Raw genomic sequence first — 26,777 nt, 5'->3', positions numbered from 1 at the left:
AGCACAAGAAAGAAAATCCCACTTACCACAGCGCCAACTCCGTAGCTAGCGGCAGGGGCAAGGGCATGGTAAGGATCTGCTGTGTACACCCTGCCATAACTGAAGAGAGGGAGAAAAGATATAAAAGAAAAACAAAGTCACTTGGGAGGGGCAGAGTAATAGCTCTCTGACCACAAGTGATGGAAGCAGCAGCATGCCCTTGCACACACATGTATGCATCCATGCACACACAGGCACGTGGGCAGCTCCTCTGCAGAGAGATCTTATGAGCATGCTGCCATGCACTGTATGAGATGGGTGAGAACGGCCTGCCAGGAGGAATGTGGCACTGGCCATGAGCCTGACCTGCAGGAAAGAGGTCAGCACCTTTGAAATGTCAGCCAGTGCATCCCTTACCTTTGGGTAATTGCGTGATGCAATTAGGGACCAGAGCGACTGCTGGCACTAGTGCTACTGGCACAGTAACAGCTGCTGAATGGAAAGCAGTGAGGGATTCTCCACTATGAGGGGAGTATAAACTTTAATGTGCTAGGATTAAAACATGGCCTCATTGCACAGGCAATGAAAAATCTCAAGGCAAGCACTCTGATGAAGACAATCCTTTGTATCTATTCAGAGCTGCATGCTAAAGGATCCTAGAGCACTGCATGAGATGAGTTATTTTTACTTTATGAGGGGGAGAGAAACGCACCCAGTGATTTAGTAGCCTGCCCAAACCCTGATCTCTGACTCTGAGGCTGTAACCACACTGCCTGCTTTGTGCAGAGGAGAATCACAAGGACAGGGAAGAGGTCAGGATCTGTGCCAGCTCACATACACTAACAGCAATACTGTCCAGGAGCAGAGACAAACCGTGCACTCAAGTCTTCCGTGTTGGGTGGTGCATGCACGTGTGCACATGCGAGTGCGGGTCAGACAAAGAAATGGGGGAAAGAAGCAGAAGTTCTGTGATGGATCAATGCTCCTTGAATCCCTGGGCACAGCAAGCTAGCCCCCATGGACACCTCCCTTACATACCCATCGCTGTAAGCTGCTGCAGCGGCTGCAGCGGCCGTGGCTGCTGTTGCAGTAGCAGGCTGTGCATATCTGTAGGCTGCATATCCACCCTGCAGGAGAGAAGAGAACTGACTTTACAGATACCTGTCCACCCATGGAGAGCATTAAAAAAAATATTAAAAAAAAGTCACACACATCACAAGGAGAGGAAGTGTTTCAAACTGCATCAGCTCCCATGTCATGTCTATCACAAGCATCACTTATTAACTCAGGTATATTCCTTTCCCTAGAGGGACCAGGGAGGCCCTTCCATTATCCTCTTGAGCAAAAGGAAAACTGAGCATTGTTACAACCCTACAGAAAATGCAATTTGGCATGGAGGAAATGGAAACCAGGAAAGACCTGGAATCTTACAGGCAAGGTAATTTCTATGGCCCCTTCCTCTTAAGGAGGGAAAATCAGAGGTGGACACTTTCTATGAAGTATTTTAGAAAGGGAACCATTCAGAGAAATTCCTACTTTTTTCCTTACCCTCTCTCTTTTACAGCCAGGAAAACCCAAAGGGCTAGAATTTAATCTGGTCCACATGTGCAAAAGTATCAGTAGTCAGAGGTGGTGAAAAGTAATCAGGAAAAGATGGTCAGAGAAGACAGTCCCCACTGGCTTCAGGATTGTCAACAAGCACACCAATATTGAGGCCAGCCAGACTGTTCTTCCCTCCTCTCCATATAAGAAAGAAACAAATCAAGAGAATTATGCCAGAAGAGTCTGTTCTGCTGCTGTATTTCTGCCCATGCTACACACCTGTAGCAAAGGTGATCAGAGGTAGTGACTAAAAATGTACTTAACAGCTGTGTTGTCAAAATGTGAATTCTGACTCAGAGAAGACCTGCAAGTCTCCTTCTGGAACTCAAGGAGCTCTTGGGGCAGAGCAAGGCCTGCAGTACTGGAAGACCAAGGCCAGCCACCTTTCAGATAGGGACAAAGGTGGCATAGCAGGCAGCAAATAGGGCTCTGAAGCCTGGTTAGATCTTTATTGTACTTCTGAACACTTTTTTTAACTTGGGGGTGAAGGCTTAGTAAATGAACCATAGTTTTGACTTTCTAAAAACACAGTGAGCCACAAAAAAAAAAAAAAAATTAAAATTCTAGATTGTTTCTGGCTTTTTTTTTTTTCCCCTTTTTCTTCCAATTGACATTGAAGGCAGAGTCATGCTCTTCACCTCCAGAATCAGCTCAACATAGCTGTATCACTTCTTCCCTATATATCTTTTGAATACATGGAACTAAGAGTACAAGATCAGCTCCACTACAGAACTTTGTCTTTGCTCAACAGTGCTCAATCTGGACCTGGGTAGCTTTTAAATTAGAAGTAATGATTCAATGATTTTAAATGAATACTGGTTTCTTTCATGTGGCCTGCATTAGCCCTGTAAAGGCTGATGTGCTATCCAAAACATGTTTGTAGACCCTTTCCTACTCCAGAGAAAAGGGAGTTGCAGCTTCTAGTTAACAGCTGAAAAAGCAACACAGATGTAAAAAGCAACACCTGTGAAACATCACCACATGGCCTGGAAAAGATGCCATGTTATAGTTTAGCCCTTCTAATCTCACCTGGCTGTTTCAAATCCTGCATTTTGGATTGACGGTTGGGGACGTTTAGCTTGGTTTTGCCATGCTACCATTGTACCACCATGTAAAACATGACAGAGGCCAGAGGAATGAGGTGCAGCCTTAATCCAAATCCAATCTTCATTAACCTCACCAAATTAAGACAAAACTTTATATCAATGCCATTGCAGTATCCCCTTAGCTTAGATGCTTCCTGACCCCTTGGTTTGTCACTTGGGCACAGTGTAGGAGGCATTTTCTCCAGGCACTACCCTCCGCAGGGCAGCTGGCCTTAGCAGGCACCCTTGGTTCCCAACTCTGCCCCACATTTCCACACTTGCCAGTCACATTTCAGACCAGAAGCTGCTTCAAACGTGCCTGGCACATACTCTGAACATGACAGCAAGATGCAGTTTGAAACCAAAAAGGCTTATCATATAATTGTCTTTTAACTCATGTCTCTCATAAAGGAAAACAATGTTTCTGGCTACCAAACCAAAAAAAAAAGAAAAAAACCAAAAAAAAAAAAAAAAAAAACCAAAAAAAAAAACCACCAAAGGAAAAAAAAGAAGAAGAAAGAAGGTTTGGAATCAGGTGTGGGAGGGGGAATGGAGTAACATTTATTAATCAAAATTAAAAACTAAGCATGCTGACATCTGGAGCTAGAACAACCAGCAAAGTCACCACGTTCAGACTCATATTGGCTAGTTCTATCCATCCCAGCATTCTCTTGGGACAGCAGTTCGCCCTAGGCTCTACCACAAGCTCAGTGAAGTACACAGCCTCAAGTACTAGAGCGTGCAGCCACAACAACCTGCTATTACGGAAACAGTCAGTCACCACTGGAGTTAACATTCCAACCTTAACGACTCCCGCAGCACCCGCCCTCGCCCCCCAGGATGGCTCCCACCCTAGCCCTGTCCCACACCACAATGTTAATAATTATAACAAGCAATAACCCATCTGTTATATCAGAGAAGGGAACAGAGACTCCACTGAGAGATTTAGAGCGGGATGTTAACATTTCTTCAGTCAACTGCACAATAAACAAAAAAAAAAAAAGAAAAAAGAAACAACAAAAAAAACCAGGAGAAATAATTCATTGGAGAAATGAAGTTAAGAAATAGCTGACGTGTATTGCTTTTTAACCATGCACTGATGCAAACTGAAGCTACTGGTTATTTAAAAAAGGAAAAAAAAAAATCTCAGGATAGAGGTACACACATACAGGCAGACCTGCTCATTTCAAAGCAATCTGCAAAGCCTACTTATGTGTACTTCAAATAAAACCAAAAATGGGGATCATAATGGCCATGGCGCATTCCTGTCAGAGGAGCAATGAGTGTGGACAGCTGGGAGATTTCTGAGACGGGATGTATTTAGCATGACCGGCAGGTCCAAACACACCAAAATAGGGTGAAGGAAAGAGGAAGAACTGTTGCAACTATAATTTGTTTTTATATAAATCCTTTCACCAAGCTCTGGGACCGTACAGAGCAGGCACTGTACAGGTTGCCTTACCCAGCTGATGCTCCTGTTCTCCATAACCTAAGATCCACCTATATAATTCAATAAATGCATCTAAAGCCTGTTCAGCTTGTCCAATGCACCAGATATTTTCTCCTGGTATTCCTGTTCACACAAAACTTATAACTGATATGCAGAGCTCATCTGCAAGGTCCTAGGAGCCCTAGTGATTTCTGGTGACACCCACTTTAGGTACTCCAGTAAATAAAAATTGTAACAGCATAGAGCACCTGCCACCACAGTAACAAAGAGGGAAAAATGTGTTTCCAAATGAAAGAAAGAATTATTAAAAAAAAAAAAAAGATTTAAAAAAAAAGAAAGGAAAAAAAGGCCCCTGCCAGCTTCAACACATTCCTTCAGTGCCACAGCCAAACTGCAACAGAAGAAACCAATGAGTGGCATAGTGCCTGAAACTCAGGACAGCCATGCAAACTCCCACTCCACCTGTTTGGTTCCACAGGGACAGGTTACCCATACAGGTTCAGTTTTTAAAAATCTTTAGTCTCATCTCAAAAGAAGTAAGTGTAGCTGAGCTTCTTGTGAAGATGTTCTGTCTGAGACGTTTCTATCAATGGGATAATTTAATTACTGCCTCCATAAGGGAATAGGAACTAGTGAGAAGGCTTATTCATTTTCACTGGGCATTAAAAATCACCAAAAGGACTGTGCAAATTAAGATCAGCCCTTTTTGGTACAAGCTTTTGGACTGTCTGGGGACCATGTGAGAGAAACGAACACCAGCCTAAATGCTGCTTATCTTGATTCAAGTTCTCTTTCTCTGTCTATCTGGCATTCCAGTCTTGCTGGGGCTATGCTGGATCCCTTTCCCCATGTAGTGCTTGAGCCTACAGACCTGAGCTGTCCAACAGCTGTACTGCTTGGGTATGAACAAAAGCTCAAATTTAAAACTATTCTTCTGTGATGTTACTGTCCTTCGCTCATCAACAAAGCAATATTTTAACTTTAAATTCCTTCTTTAACATTAGAGGGCAGCTTTTTCAGTATTGCCTTATATTTTCTGAATGACAAACATGGGAAAACAACACATACAGGAAGCTGCAATCCCAACTAAAGCAGCATTCCAATTACTGAGTATGTTAATGAAAATAAATTAGCATTTTATGCAGTTCAGCTCAAGTACATCTCCTCCACTCCTCAAGTCCGTATCAGGTGATCAATCCAACGAGAGCAAGAGGAAATCCAAAACTACAGCTTACTATGCCAGTGTGGTATAAATCTCCCTTTTCCTTTTCCCTTCCTGCCTTAGAAGGGCACACAAAGTATGTCACTGCCCTCTTTACTCCAAAGAGCCATTCTGCCCCTAGGACACAAGTGTGTCCACAACCCCAGAGAAATATGGAACTCACGGTACCAGTTAGGTACATTTTACTGCGTGCCAGGTTTAGGCAGCAAGCCCAATTTTTAGGGTCTTTATTTGTCATCTCTCAGATGTTGTCTTCTCCACCCTCATACTTCCATACAACAGAAGTTAAGAAGCAGAAAGGGCTAGAACCGCTTCTGGTATTTCTGTATTAGAAGGGTGGCATACGTGCACCAGGAATGAGCATGAATGAATTAGAAGAGGTGACAGGACAACAGTGTCCATTGCAGCAGGTGCCTCTACATGGTAATGGGACAAGCATGACCTTGTTAACCTTTCCACTGAATTAAAGTTTTGTTGATTTTTAGTTTTTGGTTGGTTTTTGTTTGGTTTTTTTTGAGTGAAATGCCACTTGGTATGAAATCTGGACACATGCCACCCTGCTACAGCGGGGGCTTGGCTCATACGTGAGTCTGCGCTGCTCTAAAAAAGCCTCTGTTCCCATCTCTAATGTGGTGCTGGAATGGTTAGTATAATTCAGTTTTTTCCACTGCAATCCACAATCTGATTGGTTGGCAGGTCACACTGGCACTCCTACCTGAGGTATTTTAGCGCTAATGATTGGTTCCTGTAAGACTATTCTATAACAGAACACAGGAAGAGCAGTTCAAAAAAACACAGCTGTGGAAAGAAACAATCATACATACAGCCCACAGCGGGGCTCACCAGCCTTTTCTTTCCAGTGGATGCAAGCACGCTTTTCACAGGCAGGAGCAGTCTTTGCACAGGTGGGTTTGTTTGGGTTTCCCCCCCCGCCACCCAGATTGACCCCATTGTAGAAGAAAGATAACCTTTCTTATGATCCGAAATGAAGCCCTCTGCATCCTGGGGCAGGTTGTTTTATCAATTCAGGTGTCTTGCCAGAGTGGGACGCATCCAACAACAGATGGAATGCCTTCTTCACAGAAGAAATGGCTAGCAGGATGGTTGCCCCAGGAAAGAAAAAAGGAGTGAGGAAAAGGAGGAGGAGGAAAATGAGAAATCGGTGCATAGCATATATGCAGAAAAAGCAGCCCAAACTTGGGACACTTCCCTTTCATCTCACCTAGCATTAACCACTCCCTGCCAGCTCAGCTCCTTTCCACAACCCTACGGACTCAGAAGTCTTAAGAGAACCTTGATGTAACTTCCCCCCAGTCCTAACTGAAATGTCCTCTGCCATACCTTCCCGAATCTGGGTAAACCTATCACAGCAACCAGAGGGATAGAAGCACTGCAGTGAAAAGCACAACAAATCAGTGAGACACAGGGACACTGAAGTCATTCCACCTGTGCCAAGCAAATTGTTTGGAAGGGCAACTTCAAGTTTGGATAACGACAACTGAGCTCCATTGGAGGGCTCTGGCCAGCAATAACATAGGAAAAAGCACGATCATCCACTTTGATGCAGTCCTCTCTTCCATCATCCTGCTTTCTGACAGTGACATCACTGCCACCAAGAGCAAAGTCACCAGAAATCCACCTAATGGTTCTAACCTGACCTGGGGGTTTGGCTTTGTGTTATGTGGTGGTACTGCTCTGCAGCACCAAGTGGTTATGGGTGTTCTTCACTGCTGAAGTTTCTGTTCTTACATGTTATATAAGCCTCTCCTCCCCAACAAAAGCTCTGAAGAAGCTTTCTCAAAAACAGGGAGTAACCCTGGCTAGACTACTTCCCTTTCAACATGGCAGCCTTTTATATGCCATACTCTGTGGGAAGAGGCACTAAGCACCACTCATTTTCTTGGTTACATGTCATAGCAAAATCAGTGTCAGTAAAGGTAGTGTTTTAGGAGTGAGGCAGGAAACACAGAACCTTCTGTAGTCCTTGACACAGCTTTATAAAGAAACACTTGACATGGGAGATCAATCTTTAAAGGACTGCACACACGATAGTGTACGGAAGAGTGAAGAAATGCACGCAGTTCTCTCTATGTCAGACAGCACATCTTCCAACTGCTCTCTCTGGGCTGGGAAAAACACCTGTCTAGAACTTGATCCTCCATATAAGCCAACAAAATCCAAAAGCTAGTTCCATCCATTATCCTGAGTCTAACTCCAGGGTCCTCTTTATAAATGTCAGGAATAGCACCTTCAAAGGAGCAGGACTTTGAAATTCGTGCTGACAACTGTGTCTCTACCCAAACTGTACAAAACTTCCCAGCTCCAGAGAGCTATGACCTATGACAATGCCACAACTGGGAACTCTGATAAAGCCAGGCAGGCTATGAGTTGCAGTGGCAACTGAACCTTTTGGCTTTGAAAAGCAAGTTCCTACCATATTCCTGCTCTGCAGCAGCTCTGCCTTGGAGAGGAAAGCACTTTTCTCACTAGCCAGTTCAAATACCTCCATCCACAACCCACCTATGTACACACAGACTCCCTGGAGATTTGCAGTACAGACTGACTGGGTAGGACAAAGACAATGACAGGACAAAGTCTCCCGTGGTATAACAGCTAATTGCCAAACAGGAGGAGGCTGCTGACTCTTGTAACCAAACATCTCCACGTATTTGTACTTTACAATTCCCTGAAGAGGTGAGACAATCTAGCCTATTTAGGTGCCATTCCTACCAGCAAAATGAGATGTCAGTTTTCACTCTAGCATCTCAGCCTCCATTTTTAATCAGTCCCAGTGTCTTCCCCAAAGGGATAATCTCCACATCCCAGTGGCACACAGACATTTTTAAACATACAACTTGTACAGCGCAGTGTGGGCTACACAAATCAAACCCGAAAGGGCCCCAAGAGGGAAGAGAAAGGGGAGGGAAGAGGGGGAGAAGGAAAGGAAGGTCTGAGGCTAAACCAGTCCTGTTATTTTTATATCCAAATTATGTAAATGAGAGAAGTGTTGAGAGAAATTTTAATTTGCTAATCATCTCTCAGGTTGATTAGTACCAGTGTGTATATGGGGGACAGGACACCCAATAAACTGACCCTGGCAATGATCAGGAAACCCAAAGGCTTAGGTCTTGCACCCAGGGGCAAGCGCAGTGACAGAGAAGCATGCTTGCATTCCTAAATATATAAATATATATCCACAAGGAAGAAGAAAATTAAAGTAAATGATATTTAAAAAACCAAACCAAACGAACAAACCAAAAGAAAAAGAAAAAAATAAAACCAAAAAAAGGCTGGCTTGTCAGGGGTTGGGGACAAAGAAGGCTCCGGTGTGTGTACTTACATAGAGGTCAGCACCGTAAAATCCGTCCTGGTAAACCACACTGCAGAAAATCCACACAAAAACAAAACAAAAAAAAAAAGAAAACAAAACAAAACAAAAAAAAAAAAAAAAAAAAAAAAAACAAACCAAAACAAAAAAAAACAAAAAACAAAAGAACAGAAAACACATTCCGGTTATTGAGGACGGCAGCATGCACATGCGTTTTACACAGGCAGGTGATGTATGAATCCACAACCTGGGCTTTTGGCAGGAGCAAATCAGCAAGAGAACGTGTGTGCGCACGCACGGCTCCAAGTCATCTTCCATGGCATGCAAAGGGGGAAGGGGTGGGCAGAGGGGGAGACAGTATGCAAAGGAGAGACGGAGGGGAACCACCATCTTGTACAGTAAATATTGACTCAAAAAGATCTGACGTCCTGAAGAGAGACACAAGGGTTTAGAAACCTCCACTCTTGGTTATTCTCCTGGAATGATTTTAGTTACCCGCTAAAACACATGGAAACATTGGCTTCATGAAGTGGGCTTGTGAAATTGAGGAGCCCTTCACAGAAGGCATCCCACAGGGGCTGGAGTCACCTAGGTCAGGAAGTGTGGTTCAGAGACTTGTGCCCGATTACATTTTTCAGGCTTCACAGGGCTGCATGACTTTTGTTTCTGACATCCATACATCACCTGCTTTTACCCTGCACATTAGACATGCGATAAGATTTGGCTGATCACACAAGCATGCAAAGTATTATTATTCAGCATCTTAAAGAACCGATGCAACACCTCAGGAAAACAAGTCAATCAATTCTGATCAAAGTAAACACAGAGAAATGTAATTGAAAAGAAAAAACCAAAAATACCCACAATGCATTGCTTTCACAAGCAGAGATAATGAGCTAAAAAGGTTAGGTGACTTGTCCAAGATCCGAAAATTGAAAGGTGCAGTGGGAGTCCCTGGTAGTAATTACTTATTCCATAGCAGAGAGGAGCAACTGGAAGGGTTTCCATGGGATGGTGCTTTTTCTGCTTTAAGTCATAGTTTTGTTTCTCTCAGAACTTCAAGCACAAAAACTGTTAAACAGAGCCTGGGGTTCCCAAATAGCTGCTCTTATCAGAGCGTTCACTAGCATAAGACTACACAGCTCACTCTGGGGACAGGGGTTGGGGAAGGATGAGGAAGGAAGAGAGGGGATGCCCCCCACCCATTTGAGTTCAGCGTGTGCTTCACATACTGAGGAATTTCCTCCAACTTTGTCCTCTGAAGAGTTCCACACAAACTTGCTCAAGGCTTTAAAAAAGCATTAATCCCACCATCTGCGATGTTCATGGATCTGATGTGCATGACTTACCCATAGCATTAAGAAAAAAGAAGGTATGGAACACTAGCTATTCTTTTGACTATCATTTTTTACTCATCAGATGGAATGCGAAATGCTGCCAAGAGCCTGCCACCCTCAGACACCCACCTATTGTAAGGCACACACACACAAAAAAGCCCAGCAGATCTTGCCAAAATTCTGCATGCTATTACTAAAAAAATAAAACAAAAAAAAAATCTTGCAGTGTTAGCTACTGCTTGAATAATTTAGTCTTGCTGCCTTCCCCAGGAAAAGTACACTCCATTCCCAATGGACAAAGTTACTGTAGTCTCCAAGAGCGCTGGGAGCAGGTATGAAGATAGAGACCCTTGTTAGAGGAAGAGGGGAGCCACTTCAGCAGGGAGAAGCAGGCCATAAGATCATGTTTGTTGAAGCTATATTTTTACAACCACATAACAAAGAGTTTGGCTCCTGGGGCAGTGACTTACATTGCTGGGTTCTCTATCTAGGACCAGGAGTGTTTTAGCAGTGATACTCCACCTGCTCCTGCAGGAAAGGCAAACGCACGACAGAGGAAGTGACTTGGTTTATGAACAGATTAGCAGTTTTAACAGTTATTCCAAACACAATCAGTTGGATGAACATAAGCATTACCACATTGGATCAGGCCACTATTTCTATCAGCAAGAGAGGCTAGCATCAGCTCTCCAGAGAAAACTGCAAGGAACACTAATAACAGGTAAGAGTAAGAGTTCCGGGATCCAAACACCCAAACACACGTGAACCCTCCATCTCTGCTTTTGTTAGGACTTGACTGACATCAACTTCCAGGGCTGAAATTTAGCAAGGTTTATTTATATGGTAGAATATCCATATTTGTGATTCTTAATGCTAGCAAAACCAGAGAATTCCTTCATCTGAGAACCATATTCCGGTTATGTAGCTTGACCAGAAGTATAAAACAATCTGGCAGCCAGTCAAATCTTGGTGCAATCTGTGAAAAGCCTACTAGCTCTGCTAAAACACATCTAAGGGAAAAAGAAACAGGCCGGTTTTGTAAAGTAGCCAGCATAACATTTAGGTGTACCAACAGCTGACTGTTGTGTTGGAAAAAGAGCAAAAAAACCACTTCAAACCCTTAAAGCTGTCTGCTGCCCTGTATCTAGTCTTCTATCTACTATGGCTTCAAATTCAAAAAGTGAATCTCATATATATTTACACTCCTAGACGAAATTACTCTTTACTATGGCAAGTCTATTATTCATATAGGTACTTAATGACCATGCACAAGTGAATGACTAACCTAGAGTTTGAGAAATAAAATTTATCAAGCTTATTTAACTTTTAGAGTTTTACAGTAGGTGAGTTTTTTTCAGACTGTCTGGATTCTTTCAGCTTTTGGTCTGAAGTGTTATTTATATAGCATTTATATTAGCATTCTCATTTAAAAAGCATGGCTGCTACAAATCAGGGCAATATTCCAGTACAGTTTTTACTTACGCTTTATATCAGAGGTTATAATGTCTCCTTATTTCTACTAAGTGGCACCTCAGTTAAAACTGAAGGTTGCATTAGTGTTCAAAGTCAGGTTTAGGTGACTATCTAACTCACCTACAATAGCCTAAGCAGTTGCTTTCTGAGGTATCAAAACCCTTCTTTGGATAAACAACCATGGCCATGCATAAGTATGGGCATTCCACATATGCATTAGCAAATCCTGAGCTCTTGAAATAAATATTAAAACTATTAAGAGCTATGATTTCTTGCACCTTCCTCTGGTTTAGCATTTGACACTGTCAAAACTTATTCTAACCTGAATGGCGCTCAGGTCTGATCCAGTATGGCAATACCAATGAGCTTTTATTAATCTACATTCTGTATTTTTTAAATTCTGCTAAGCTCTCAAATGCAATGATACCATTAAGTTTTGTAACTTAAACACCACTGAGGTTTGGGAAAACCAATTCCTTCTATCAGGTTTGAGTTAACCTGCAGCTTACTTTACTGTCTTCTTCCACATTACTCACTATGTCTTGGTCATTCATGTTGCTGACTGATCTTATGGTGTCATCTTTCCACTGGCCAGGAAGAAAGTAACCGATGGAGGGCAAGATGTCAGGAACATGTGCCTGTCCATGACCCCAGGGAGGTCAACAATGCTCACACTCAGTGGTGGCTGTCCTGCAGGTTACTGCAACATGGAATTGAATTGCACATTTGGTATTATTCCACTAGGAATCCAATTTGTTCTATAAAGTATCTTGCAGAGACTCAGACTATGATGACAAAAAACACCAGTAGTAGTTAATTACATCCCAGTGCTTGGGACTAGGGACAGTTCTGGGCCTCTGTGAATCTGCCTTGCTTGCTGGTGCCCTGTAAATGGTTACTAGGTAGTTTGCGGCCCATGAAGACATGGGATCAGTCAGCAGGGTCAGAAAAATTCAGTGTAATACCAGTAAACACAGATATGAGACAGTATTTGGAAGGGCTAATCACTGAAGCCTGGCCCATATTTCAAATGAAAATAAACCTTTTACATGGGACTCAGGCTGGATTTACATCAAAGACAAGGCCTTCCCAGTGCCCCACTCATGACAGCCTCTGGCTAGGAATGCTCTAGCTGTTACTACCAGGGATGAAAAGCACATTCCCCCTCCCTGGTGCAAATATTTCATATTCTGCTAGATGGTAGCACTTAGCTCAGCTTTGCTGCTTTGTTTCACTGTGGAGCACTACCCAGTAAAACTGGACTGGGCCATTTTTAGAGCAATAGACAGACAAGTTACAGGTCAGAGGCTATGGTTAGAGCATAGAGAATGTAAACTAGGAGTGGTGGCAAAAAAGTGGATTTGAAAACCCAGAAGAAAAACTCTGTTCAGAATATTTAGACAAGAGGTTTCCTTTAAAGTCTTCTGGTGAATTAAATACAAACATTGCCAAAACTGCCAAAGAGCAAAGCTAGACAGATACATGAGCACTGCAGCTTGCTTCCTGGAGCTCCACTTTAAGTATGAGACTAGACTCTAAAAGGGTCACAGTAGCTCTCTTCACTTAATCTGCTACAGAAGGTATTGTGAGCTTATCCAGCATAGATCAGGCCAGCTCCCTGCACTGATGTGTACGGATTCCACTTTCCTTCTTAATAAAAGATTTATGATCTTTTTCTTCCCCTTTGGCCTACTGTAAAGGAAAAGAAGGATCAGTCCACATCTCTGTGTTGGAGGATTCGTTTCTACTCCTGTTCTTTCTGAGAACATTGCCTGGAAAATATGGCAAGTAGAACTCAAAACAATATGATTAAAGCATCCTCAAAATCAGAAACGAAACAAACAAAAAAAACAAAAGACAGTTTGGAAGGGTTTTGCTGATTTCTCTCATTCCACCACATTTAAACAAACCAACAAAAACCCAAAACAAAACTCACATACAGACCTAGTTCCCCCTACTTTTAAACAGCAGAATACTCCTTTGTAACAGCATTTTTTGCACTGCGTTACTAGTGAAAATCTGAGGGCAAAGAATGCTAAGGCCACACATTTGCCAATGCTTCATTGCATTATGTTCTCTCTACATCCCAAATGCTCCCAGCTTTAAATTAATGGACTTGATTAATCTTTGTTTTAAACCTTTTTAAACTGTCTCCAACAAAGAAAGCAAATCCATTGTGGGTAACTGGCTCTTCTGTGTCCTACTGCCAGATGGTGAGGCATGAAGGTAATGGATAATACTCCTCATTCCTGAATATGGAAACACAAATGGAGTACAAAGAGCAGAACCTTTTCAGGAATTTTAGATCTTCTCTTTGTGTCCTTCTCAGCAGCACTATAACATATTGGGTCAATGGATGACAAGTACCATATGCAGACAAATTGAGAAATTATGAGAAGGAACCCATCAGCACTTTAAGCTGTAGCAAGTACTGAAAATTGTTTCAGTCAAGAACACAGAAAAATTTAGATTTGCCCCCAGTGGATGCCATCATGTGCAGAATGCTCTGCCACTAGCAAGATCTTGACTCTCACCATCCAGACAATTTTAGGGTTTTTTGTTAACTGATTAGCTATTTGTGCAGAGCACTCTGCTCTTGTGACCAGTGCTTACCCTGGGTAGGCAGGGATGGCCGTGGGAGGTACTGCCCGCACTGCCCCGTACACTGTCCTTCCTCGGCCCCTCAGATGGGCGCCCCGAAATGCGGCGGCTGTGGTGGCTGCAGTTGGATAGGGGAAGCCTGGAACTGTGAAGATAGACAAGGTGGAAGGTGAAAAGGATACAAGCTCTGCCCCAGAGAACAACAATCTGCTTCAAACAAAGTGACACAACAGCTCCACAGCGGTGGGACATTTGGCATCAATCCTGCAGAAGGACATGCTTATAACCCAGCAAGCATCCCATACATACTTCCTGCTACACCATGGCCTTTGGGGGGAGAAGGGTTGCAGAGAGGTTTGGCATGCAAGAGGTTAATGTTTTGGCATGCCTTACCCACCCCAAACAGGGCTCAAATCCCCCCACCTTTTGATACTGCCATGCAGTCTGGTTAGAGTCTGAGAAGCATGGGGAGTTACTATCAATACAGCACGCAGTTCTTCCAAAACTGCAGCGGCTCTTAAAAATAATTTGTCAAGAGGCCCTTAAAGTCAAGCAACTTACATCAGTCTCTTCCCTCCTTTCCCCTCCCACTCTTTGCCACCCAATCCTCTGTATGTTCATTTTAAAGCCTGAAAGACAAGATAGCCCATATAACAGCAGCAGCAATTTCCCATAAAATGCCAGTTTACTCAGAGCCCACCTTCATTTAACAAGTGTGACCAATAACCGGCACTACATATAGCAATGCCTCTATTATTATGCTTTAAACTGAAGTAAACTGGCTCATGATGAAACTTTGTAAAACCTCAGAGGCATCTGCAAACACGTCATAAACAGATACTGAGAGGGAACGAGTCCCAGGGCACAAACCCAATCCAGCATGCATCCAGGTGCATGCCACTAGGGGCCCTGCAGACCCGTGGTTCAGCAGCTTGTATAATATGTACTTCAGGGATTTGTCCATTTGGTTTCTTCCATTTCAGTACAGGGAGGGGAGCAAGGGAATGGCCTATTCCTCACGCACACCCTCCCCTTTTTCTGCAGCCTCCTTGTGGTTCAGAAGGACCCATTCAGCAGTTCATCAGCAAGATACTGCAGATGAACAAGTTACAGCAACTGTACACTATACTTTGGTTGAAGGTAAACTCATTCCCAGCGTGACCCATCCTTTCAAGTATATATTATACAGACTGGAGAGAAGAAGGGTAACAGGTCATCATTAACTCAAGCACAGTAACAGTACAGGGGCCATCAGGGGCTACTTACTGATTAAAGGAATGTAAGTGTTAATACCCCCCCTTCCTGACAGGGGCACTGCGGCGTCATTGCCCAGCGAGACATCTGCTTGAAAGCTGGACGCTAATTTAATTTAAACAAGAAAAAAAAACAAAAACAAAATCGTAAAATGGTTATAAAGAGACAGCAGATTAAGAACATAAAAAACACCACTGCAGTTAAATGGCAGAAGTGGAAGTGTCTACTTAAGCTCTACCTGCATATAACTCAGGGCCGTACACCGCTCCAACCACAGGACTCAACTTCCAACCTGAAACAACAAAGACTGCAGTGAATGCCAAAATCTACACCAAGAGAAGGAACGGGCAGCGTGGGTAGGGGGAATGGTCTCTTGCATGCGCCCCAGCTTCACATGCACAGCTCTTTCCAATTTCTGCTTCGCCTCAATCCCCCTTGGTGTAGATGGAGGCCAACTGCCCTTTCCTAATGTCAAGCTCTAGGTGCAGGTCACTGTATCGGAGGGAACAGCAAAACATCAGCTGATCCACAGCAGGCAGAGGCACTGCTGTGGGAATGCCAACTACCTTATATGCATATTTGCCATGAGCATGTGCAACCTGGCATTCCCTGCAGGGGCCTTGCTGCCAGCTCCTCCCTGCTTTCACTGGGAACACTGCAGATACAAGCCCTCTCTAAAGCCACCGGCCCAGACTGTCGTCTCAGGCAAGTCAAATTGCAGCCTTGCATTCTCAAAACACCCTTCTGTCTCCTCTGCTAGAGATCTGCTAAAAAGCAACAGTGTTTCAATTTCCCCATTAACTGCATTACGCAACTACAGTTCATAAAATGAAATCATTCTATTCATCTCACACTTTCTCCTCACTGTTATTTTAGTATTTCTCTCCTTCTTTATGCTGCTTTTCAGGTGAAAGCCTTCACAGAGAAATTATTTCAATGTAATCTGGATAATTGGCAAGCACTGCAAATCAAGATAAAACCTACAAGAGAATAGGGCTAAAAGAAGTATGGGTATGAGTTGGTACATATTTCCAGTCACATCTAGAAACCGGTCTTTTCCCTCTCAAGCTCTCTAATGGGGGAGAAAAGAGATAAAAAGCTAACAATGTGATCTGGGTTGGCTTGCACAAAGCATTCCTTTCAGGAAAGATCTCAGCTGTTCAGATAGCAATCACAGAGGCATTTTTATTTAAATAAATCTATATGCTTCCTCTGTCATGGAGCCCTGGTGCACTTACTGAACTTTTAACACCTCTAACCACTCTAGAAGCCATATGAACAACTCTGTGAACTGCAGCCCATCAACACCAACCCCTCACCTGCTGGCAGAGTATCCATGACAGATGCAGTGCAGGCTCCCTCTGCAAATACAGGCACACTGCTGCTGCACTGGTCACCTTGATGGCAAAATACTCCAGTGGTGACAACAGGACTGTTAACTCTTAAATTTAACAACAGTCATACAACCATACTTGCTAGTACTCCTTAAGCCTCGTCTAATACTAAATTTCTTTGCATAGCTTTAAAGCTGGCTTTAAACTGCTGCCTGCAAAAGCAAAATATTCTTGTACATTATCACTTTCACAAATAAGCCAAGTTTCATTATCAAACAGTCACACGCATGACATTTTCTGCCCTTGTTTTCAGAACAATGTACCATGGATACTTTGCCTTTTGCTGCAAAATCTCCTAGTTCCTTCCAGGTACTGCGAGACCCAGAATCCCAAGCCTTTTGCTTGGGATCCCAAGCCTGTTTCCCCAGCTCTGTACCCAAGGTAAGACTTACTTGCAAGGGACCACTCAGTAAGTCGGCAGCAGAACAACATAAAAAATTTTTATCTTCTCAGTTTGGTGTCTTACTTTGTAATCAAAACAGATTGTCACACCAGCTACTATCTGTATGCAGCTTCCTGCCTTGATGAAACTGTTTGGGAACATTTTCACACCGAAAAGAACTTTGCTGCAGGTTCAGGACAAAGACTCCGATTCAAAATCTTTATCAAAGCAACATTCAGTTCTGCTGGGAGAATGACTTTTTTATGCTATATACGCCTATGAAGTAAAGGTACTTCACAGAGAACCACCAAGATATCCCAATGAAACAGGATTCCTCACTACCCAAACAACGTGGTCTTTCTCTGTTTAGGTTCACTGGAAAATTCACTGAACACAGGCAGTGTGAAACAAAAAGCAAGCAAACAAGCAGCGCAAAGGCTCTGTTTTGCTGGTTGCTTGGGGACAGCTGTACTTTTACAGATAGAACCTAAACTGAGCTATCTTAAGTTATTAAGCTAATCACTTAGATTAAGCATCTTAAGTTAGTTTTCTGCATTCATATTTAGGTATCTACATGATGCAGTGAGTCACAGGAGTACTGCACATCCCACCACACAGAATCAGTTTGCAGTAGCAGGGCAGGCAACCCATTGGTCCTTGGCACCTTCACCCATCTTGGGCACACGGGGCATGTCCCTACTTGTCTCTGTCCCCACTTCTCAATCTGGAAAATGGTATTCCTCCACAAACACTTTTGGGTTGCACTGAATGGTATAATGATACAAATTAAGAGGTTTTATTGGTTCCTTTTGGTCCTGAGGAGAGGTCATGACTTTTCCCTTTTGTCTTTCTTCAAACGTTTCAGCTCATCACTAGTACAAACAGTCTCTCTTACCATTTGCATACGGTGTGACCATCTTCTTATTGGTCATCACTCTCGCAGTGGCATTGTTAACCTAAAAGTAAGAAAGGGGAGGGGGAGGAGAGGGAAGGAAGCACAGAACGTTAGGGAAAATGGTGAAAAACTCTCAGATACCACACACACACACATACACACTATACTTCTCTGAGCAAAAAAAAAAAAAAAAATTAAACAGCTAATTTTACATTAATGCAATCTTTAAATTACTTTTAACAGTTGCCATTTAATTATAAAAGTTACAGCTAAACATGGCATTTTAAAATTATGCATTAAACAAAAGGCCAACAAGAGTAAAGTGCAGATCCTCCATCACCCTGCCATCCCTAGGCACGGGATTATTTACAGCTCAGTGATCAAAAGGGCAAAACCCTAGGTGCTTTGTCCAGGTCTCTTAGAGAGGCAGGAATAATTTCTGCAGCTTAGGGCAGGGGAACTGAACCAGCTGATGTACAAGATTACTTGTTTCTCAAGCTCACTGCTGGAATTGTGGCCCAGCAGGTCACTGGCAGGACACTTGAGTATGAAAAGGTGGCCTGGAGTCCCTCAGCATTAGATTTGAACTCCCAAGGCTTGAGGAAATCTCTGGAACATCACCAACTCCTTAGATGATCCACAATCACTGACTTACACCCACCATTTTCAGATCTTTTTCCAGATAATTTTTTCCTTGTCACAAAACTAATGGGACAAAATACATAGCAGCAGACCTGGATAATTTTTGGGTTTACTGTGCCCTCTACCCTCTTTACAGAGCTCTGCACAGTTCCAAGCGGTTTGACTGCTCAAGCAAGTGGGGTGTTACTGCAGAGATGGTGCTGATAAAGAAAAGATGGACCAGTTTGGAAGCCAAGTTACTGCAGCCCCGTGTCAGCCTCAAAGCTCTTGCAAGGAGGGCGAAGTATTTATGGATCATCAATAATTTATCAAAATGCATGCCCAATGGGAATGGAGGCCAGGGTGAAGAAGAAAAAAAAAGGATACAAAAATAGAAGTTGCCTCAGGCCCTTGAGATGTATGGATGGTGGGCATACACAGGTGGGGAGTCCAGAGCTACATTTTACTCTTGTTTCAGACCCAAAACAATAGAAACATTACACATTTAAAAAAGAAAGAATGGGAAACAACAATGATGAGACTGAGAGCATGCAGTTAAACACACACAGATAAAAAAAAAGAAAGAAAAAAAACACACCACAATTGATTCAGAGGGTGGGGAGGGGAGGAGTGAGGGGATAGGGTCTCACAGACAATCATTAGATGGAGCGAGTGCCTGAAATCAGCTGCTACAGCAAAGTGCAACACAAGCACTTAAAAGGAAAAATTGCCAGAACCAATCAGAAACCACCAGTCAGCAAAGAGACCAACAGCTGCATTTAACTTAGTAAAGAAATAAACTGGGGAGGGGGCAGAAAGAAAAAGAGAAGAAAAACAATAACAGCTACAAACAGGTCTCAGATAGAAAGAGCAGCAGAAAGAAGGGGCAGGAGAGAGAGAAGAGGATATGGGTGCATTAATAAAAACCAGCCAAACTGGAGTTCAGTAACTCTGAGTAAGATGTGCAAGGGGAAATCACCATGAAGTCAGTAATCAAACAGCTCAGACTGCTACAAAACAATATGTACATCCAAAGTCCAGGCGGCATTACTCAACAGCATTGAAAATAAAAGGGGGAGAAGGGGAAGGAGGTGGGTGGGGACAACAAGTCAAATCACATTTCGTAGTGTTAATGTGAGATGGCAGATGGATTTTTTCTTTCTTAATTTTTTTTTTGTAATTTTAAGAAAAATTTAAAAAAAAAAAAGAAAAAGCTTCTTCTCTAGCACTTTTGTTTCACTTACCGCCAACTCGTACCATCGCCAGCATTGTGTATAGTTACCATGGAAAGAGTGAGTCAAGTGAAGGGCCCTAAACGCTAAACCATTGGAAAGGGAAAAAAAAAAACAAAACAAAACAGAAAAAAAAAAAAAGGCAAAATATGCAGACATCTTACTCAAAAACGGCGGCTTTTTTGTTTCAATATTTGTACTTTTTGGTCTGTGTTTGTTTTTTTTAAAGAAAGAAGGAGGGAGGGATGATGCCAGTTAGCCTTCAACACAGTGGAACACCAAACTGGTTAACACCAGTCATGCCCAACGTATGGCCATGATGGCCAGCCAACATTAACCCTTCCCTCCCCAGCGGTGAGAGCTAGCAAACTTTTAGGGTTAGCTTTCACCAAACCTGTTCTTGACCATGGGCAGATCAAGAAACCAGCAGTGTGTATAGCACAGCCCACTTGGGGCTGCCGCCCCCCGCGTCCCCACCCCTCCCACAGGCATCATCTCACACTTGCATGGAGGAGAACTGGCCTCAGAGGAAAGAGAGGATACTGGCTGGCCCCCTGCTTTCTTTTTTGGACACAGAAGTTGGACAGTACTCTTTCAGTTAGTTTTGTTCAGGCCTGGTAACAGGAAATCGGAGCCTCGCAAACTGAAGCAAAGGAAAAATCAAGACAGCAGAAGGGCAAAAACTTGGAGTGGGTGGGAATAAAACTTAATAAAAGAAGAAAGAAAAGGAAAAAAATACCCAAAACAACAATAAAAATATTCTGTAAAGGGTGTAAACTTCTATACATTTCAGTGCTGGGAGGTGAAGGACACAGACACAAACACACACGCACACACGAGACTGGGATCCAAATGTGAAATAAGTGAGGCAAGACACAAAAAGAAATCAAAAGAATAAATATAAAGAAGAAATTGAATTACTGAAGACATGCACCTCGATTTTACGGCCCTCTACCACGGTGCCGTGTAATTTCTCCCTGGCCCTGTCTGCATCAGCACTATTCTCGAAAGTTACGAACCCGAATCCCTGCATGCAGCGGGAGAAGGGGGGAAAACATGCACATCGTTATATATTGAAATACTGATCTCTAGGTAAATAGAGAAAAAATATCACAGTATGAAATCGACATCAGCACAACTCAGCAATAACCTCCTAGAGTCACATTGTTCGTTCATGCATGTTTCATAAATGAAAGAAATTAAAATCAATAAAAAAGGAACTGTAATCATAATAAGAATAATAAGAGTAATTAAAAAAAAAGGAAACATAAAAGCAATTGAGGCCAGACCAAAAAAGAAGTACAAAGTTACTCGAGACAATTTTTCATTTTGGTTTGGTTTGGTTTTTTGTTTAAAAACACTAAACCTGCTCTGACATAGGCAAGCTGGGTAAGCCCAAGTAGGGCTTCTCTCCCCTCCTAATGAACACACAAATTTTGTTGGGTAAGCCCAAGTAGGGCTTCTCTCCCCTCTTAATGAACACACAATTTTTGTAGGACCCTCGTCCACCCCAGACACAGTACAAGACATCGACACAGAGCAGCACTTTGTCCTCTTGAGAAACTGCTATGAGAGTGAGCAGCAATCTGAGTTCATGCCTGGGACCAGGAATTCTGCAAAGCTTTGGGCAAATCAAACACTGAACCTCGCTTTTCCCACCTGTAGAATGGAGACAGTAATAATTACCTACCTTAGAACACTGCTGAAAGGAAGGGCTTTTTGTAAAGCATCCCTTGAAAGCTCTTCGGGGCACAGCTCATGTCTACTCCTAGGCCTGTAACTTCCCCAATGATACATGGGGCCCTCAAAGTAAGCAAGGCTTCGAGGTGGCACCATAAAATAAGCATATTTAATGAATATCACATACTGTAGGTTCCAGAATATTCTTATCTCTGAGTACTGTGGTGGACTTGACTGTAAATCTAAACACCTAAATAGTGATTCATTGGTCAAGGCAGGTTTTGTATGACACTGCTGACCCTCTACTACCTCTCCCTGCTACCCATCTTACTCAGCTGTGTTCTGAGATGGCAACCTCTGTGCTGTGGATAGCAAGAGATAGCAACAGTTAGGCAATAGATCTCTGCCTAGTTAGAATACAAAATTTCCAGAAAAATCGACATGCCTCTCTCCCTGCTACCCATCTTACTCAGCTGTGTTCTGAGATGGCAACCTCTGTGCTGTGGATAGCAACAGATCTCTGCCTAGTTAGAATACGAAATTTCCAGAAAAATCTACATGCCCTGCTTGGAGCAACCACAAAGGCTCAAGGACTGCCAAAACATCACTTCAGTTAGACAAATTCAGGTTTACCACACCCATGAAGGGACAAGCAACACATGCCTGTCCTACACATGCTCATGCTGCTGCCAGCTCATGCAGTGTATAACAGGGCAGGGTAAGAGACCATGCTTCCTTCCACAGAGCTGAGTGCACTGACATTAAGAGACAGCCAACATGACAAAATGAATTAGGATTTTAACTAGGAGCAAATGGCATCTTAATACAGACAACTGTGATGAAATACTCTTCATGCCATTAGAGAGAGTGGGCCCAAACAAAAACCATTGTTGCATTCTGCTTTCAGGACATTTTAACAACAGAAACAACTGGCTCCTGTGGCTTGGTATAAAGCAAATACTGCTTTTAATGTACAGAGAGTAATCTCCACTGGCTCCAGTACCCTGGAGCAGAACAACAAAGCTTGTATTTGATGCAATGGAAACTCCCTCCCAGTGTTAACTGAAGAGTGAGGTGATGAGAGTGGTCTACAGCTATGCTTGTCAGGGAAGGGGCATGCCAGCCAGGCAACCTCCTTCATGCACCTTGGGATCAGTATGTATTTGCACTGGACAGCCCAAAAAATAGACAGCATCTTGATTTCTAAGCATTGTTAGCAATAAGACACAAGCAAGCCATTATTCTTCCAAGTGCTTTTTAAAGGTCTTTACAATACTAATCTTGAACAGCCCAAGCTGTTTAAGTGACAAGCTGGCCTTTATCATCCACAGCTAGGTTCCCAGCACAAATTTGTTAAATGCAGGGTGGTGGTTGTTGTTTTTTTGAAGGGGAAGGTTTTTTCCTCCCCCCTGAACAGCAATAATAAAGGATCTTAGCCAGTACTGCAATGCTGAGATCAACAAAAGTGCTCCTTTGGGCTCCAACCCAATAATCTAAAGCTTCAAATAATTTAATTTTTCCAGCTATAAATAAAGAGCTATATAAATAACAAACTGATGCCTCTTTCAGAACAGCATAGAAGTTCCCTGTTTAAATGAATTAAAAATCAGAGCTACAAGACATAGGGGCTAATAAAACAGCACAACTGCATATAACTCTCAAATATGTTGCAGAGAACTTGGGGGGGGTGTGCAGGAGGTGTAATAGCACAGCTGATTATGAAGGAATAGGGTACTGTGCCTGCTTTAAAGAGCCCCTACAGAGAAAGGTAAGCTTGAGAAAAAGAGCAACACCTTTCCCTCTGGTTCTGTATAATGGGGAAAAAACAACCTTTAAAGGTTGGGGAAGGAGGGGAGGTAAAGACTGCAAGAGGAATCTCTATTTCCCTCTTCTCTTTTTGCATTAAAATTTCTGTTTGTTCTAGACAAGCCTGTGGAGAACAAATGAAATTTATGTCTTCAGTGACAATATGAACTGAAAGCTGGAGTGCAGATGGAAAGTAATTCTTTAGACATTAATCCGTGCAGGCTAGAACCATAATAAGACTATTTTAATTCACATCTGTTTGCAATTAGTAAAGTCTGTATGGGATTTTTTAAAACTACATAATTATTAAATATCTTTAAACTGAGTAGGGATTTTCAGTATTTTTATTAAGTTAACTCAAGGTAGCATACGATCCACATGCAGACTATATGAATACAATTAACAATGTGAATTAAACCAGAATTAATCTGATTCAGGACAACATAACTAATTAACCATATTTTATTGACAGATCAGCCCTTAGCTTGTGCAACTCTTTGTTGAGCACCATTTAATGTCAATGCTGAATTGATACTTTACATAGCTGACTATGGCAGTTAGTATTTGTGTCCTCTTGGTTTGTCATATAAATGCATCTCTTAGACGTTCAGATTTTCCTCAGGAAAAACAGGTGAGCCACACTTGACATTTTTGTTATTTCTAAGTTTAAAAACTAGCAATTTTATATTTATATAGATATATACACACACATTTTTTAAGTGGGAGAGAAAAAAGAACATACATATATTTTTTATTCTTTCTCACAGATGACCTGTAAAGAATAGGGATTAATTTGTACCTAAATACATATGCAACAAACAGTTTTCAGTTTTCCCTCAGAAAGGTTGTCTTGACCTTGAAAGAAAAAAAAAAGAAACAAAGCAAGCGAAAGAAAAAGATGGGGCAGGTATCCAATATTTACCAGCTTAGCTTTATAGCAGGTACTGGATTGCTCCATAGTAATAGGTATGGAGCCAGAGGAAGGGAAGATCCTAGATGAAAACAATACTTAGGTTTTCTAAAATTTAGATTATACACATAGTTTGAGTTTAATAATGTTGCTATGATAACAAGGTTAAAATTTTCAACAATTCCTCCCCACAAGTAACTGCCACGAACTTCTCCCATGCAGATAATAAGTTTAACCCAGCAAACACTAAATTCCAATAAACATTTTTAGGAGTAGTGAGAAATTTGCAGTACCAGACTAACCCCTTTTTACCCAAAGGTTTATTGAAAGGGCCTGAAGAGACCGAGTAACTGTCACCCTTTTAGTCTGGCCTCAGATTCTGCAATAAATAACAAGCAACATGATGAGCAGTGAAAAAAATAATAAATGTATATATATATAGTATTTGAACGTTTCCATCTCTGAAGAATGAGAAAGAAAATTTACCATGTAACCGTAAAGGGAGAAATCAAAACCAGACGGTTCTCCTGGGTGTGGCCAGAACACAGAAATTAAACAAAAAACAACAACAAAAATAAAATAAAGTAAAATAAAAAAGAAATAAAACCAAAGAAAACTAAACAGAGCCCCTTGAAATCCATGCATTGTTAACCCTTCGTTTGTCATGGAGTTTAGACCAGTCACCTCAGCAGCAGCGTCTTTGCCTTGTACCACTGGAGCACGCAGGCAGCAACCAGCCTTGCTGTTATCTGCTGCTGTGCTTGTTTCTAACCAAGTTTTTTTCTTTTTTTCTCCTTCATTTCAATATTAAACTTTTAGAAGCCTGAAAAAATTGCCAAAGAGGCAGCAGTTTAGGCTGCCTGTTTCCAAGGCATTTGGGAAGAGTAGGAGGGTTTCAGCTATAATCCACCTGAGATGAGCAGGACCGAATGCAATTGAAGTCACACACACAAATGCACCCTTCAAGATGGTGAAAACTGTGTAAACCAAGCTGCCACCATTTCTGCAGCTGTTGCAGCTCCTCCCAGCCCCCATGCCACACTTTGCATTAAGGCACATACATGTGTAGAACCTGTCCATGTACCTGTGCAATCTGGTGAGTCAGATGCAGAAATTAACCTGACTAAAAAAAAAAATGTAAGCGTATCTTCAAAAAAACCTGCAGGGCTATTTTTAAGCTCTATCATTTCCACAATCCAGCTTGAGCTGCTCCACTGTCAATCCCTGCTGTGAAACAGCAGAGGGGGCAGAGGCCAGCAGTGAGGACCAGGAGTCCAGCCGGCAGTCTGGGCAGTGAGAGCCTGGGGTTTCAGAGCAGCTCCAGCCAGCTCAGGACAGGGGCTTCACAGCCCCAGTCATCCCCAGGTGTGTGCTGCTCCTCCTCCCTTCAACTGATCCTGGATCTCACTGCGTGGTCTGTGAGTTCAACAGGCTGAACTGACTGAAGACAAGCTCATTTCTCTCCTGCTGCATCAGTGTCCTGCTAATTTAGCACCTAGATCCAGCTCCCTACACAGTGAAATAAGCACTGCTGGAAAAGCACTCCCACAGAAGCAGTGGATCAGCTTATACTATGAAATCATAAACTTCAGCCTGAAATTCAAGTTTAAATACATCAGTTCAGTGTATGGACTAACTGATCTCTTTAGTTCAGTATTGCAGACTTCAAGGCATGAAACCACTGAACCAGGATGAAGGGACACTGGTCCATGTCTCCTTCATGCCAAGGGCATCCTAAAGGGATTTGGTGACTTGAGAAAGTGATGCTGGTCACCAGTACTTAATTTGGTTTTAAACCTCATTGTATTAATAACATTGTTTATATTTCTGGTTCAACAGATGAAATCTGAACAAAAATTATAAAATGAATTAAAAAGAAAACAAGACTTCTAATTAATTTTATGTAATAAGGGGCTTTCCACTGAGTGGAAACTAGGTACAGAACAAGAGTGCCTCAAATCAAAGCACCTAATCCATTTAAAGTAGAAATAAATGCACGTGCAAACTCACAGTCTTTAAGGCACCATTATCAAAACCTAGTCACATTCTTATCTTAACCTAGAGTTAACTGCAAACTTAAAAATCCACACAGCTTCCACAGAAGTTTTTAGTTAGCATAGATTTACTTACATAAATCCAAACATCAACAGATGGAATTTCTCTCATAACCCACGACACAAGTAATTTTTAAAATAAATATGAAGCACTTCTAGGCACTATAGTCCTATACAAGAACTTGGAGATTTGAGTCTCCCAAGTGGAAATCAGTGAGGGACATAAAACTTACAGTACCCTGAAACCATGAGCTTCTCGGCACTAATATGAACTCTTACCATTTAAAAAGCTACAAATAACCCCAAAAAACACCAAAACCCACTCCCTATTCAGCCACGATTTTGCTGTGTGCTTATGCACTCCTGGTCTCTGAATGTCATTGAGGGCACATCTTGGAATGCCACACGGTACACAGCAGGTGGACAAAGAGCTTGGATTCCCTTCCCCTGCAGTTTTACAAATGCCACAGGG

General features: G+C 42.3%; 1 protein-coding gene across 25 annotated transcripts in view; it reads right to left on the bottom strand.

The window, feature by feature from the left end:
- Nucleotides 1-26,777, bottom strand: part of RBFOX2 (RNA binding fox-1 homolog 2) — a 171,784-nt gene that overhangs the window by 7,474 nt on the left and 137,533 nt on the right. For 6 of the 25 annotated variants that reach the window (XM_041416640.1, XM_041416638.1, XM_041416648.1 and 3 more), the window contains 8 exons: nucleotides 20,790-20,882; nucleotides 18,003-18,063; nucleotides 15,570-15,623; nucleotides 15,344-15,436; nucleotides 14,090-14,222; nucleotides 6,054-6,096; nucleotides 1,018-1,106; nucleotides 27-99 (listed from right to left, as the gene is read on the bottom strand). In XM_041416640.1, the coding sequence (XP_041272574.1) occupies nucleotides 27-99; nucleotides 1,018-1,106; nucleotides 6,054-6,096; nucleotides 14,090-14,222; nucleotides 15,344-15,436; nucleotides 15,570-15,623; nucleotides 18,003-18,063; nucleotides 20,790-20,882 (639 nt within the window). The other 19 variants (XM_041416641.1, XM_041416639.1, XM_041416645.1 and 16 more) reach the window with 16 other exon arrangements.

This window comes from Onychostruthus taczanowskii, unplaced genomic scaffold, assembly GCF_017590055.1.
Source record: "Onychostruthus taczanowskii isolate IOZ18803 unplaced genomic scaffold, ASM1759005v1 scaffold53, whole genome shotgun sequence".
Taxonomy (NCBI): domain Eukaryota; kingdom Metazoa; phylum Chordata; class Aves; order Passeriformes; family Passeridae; genus Onychostruthus; species Onychostruthus taczanowskii.
The sequence above is the reverse complement of the archived record's forward strand: the minus strand, read 5'-3'. Positions and strand labels throughout refer to the sequence as shown.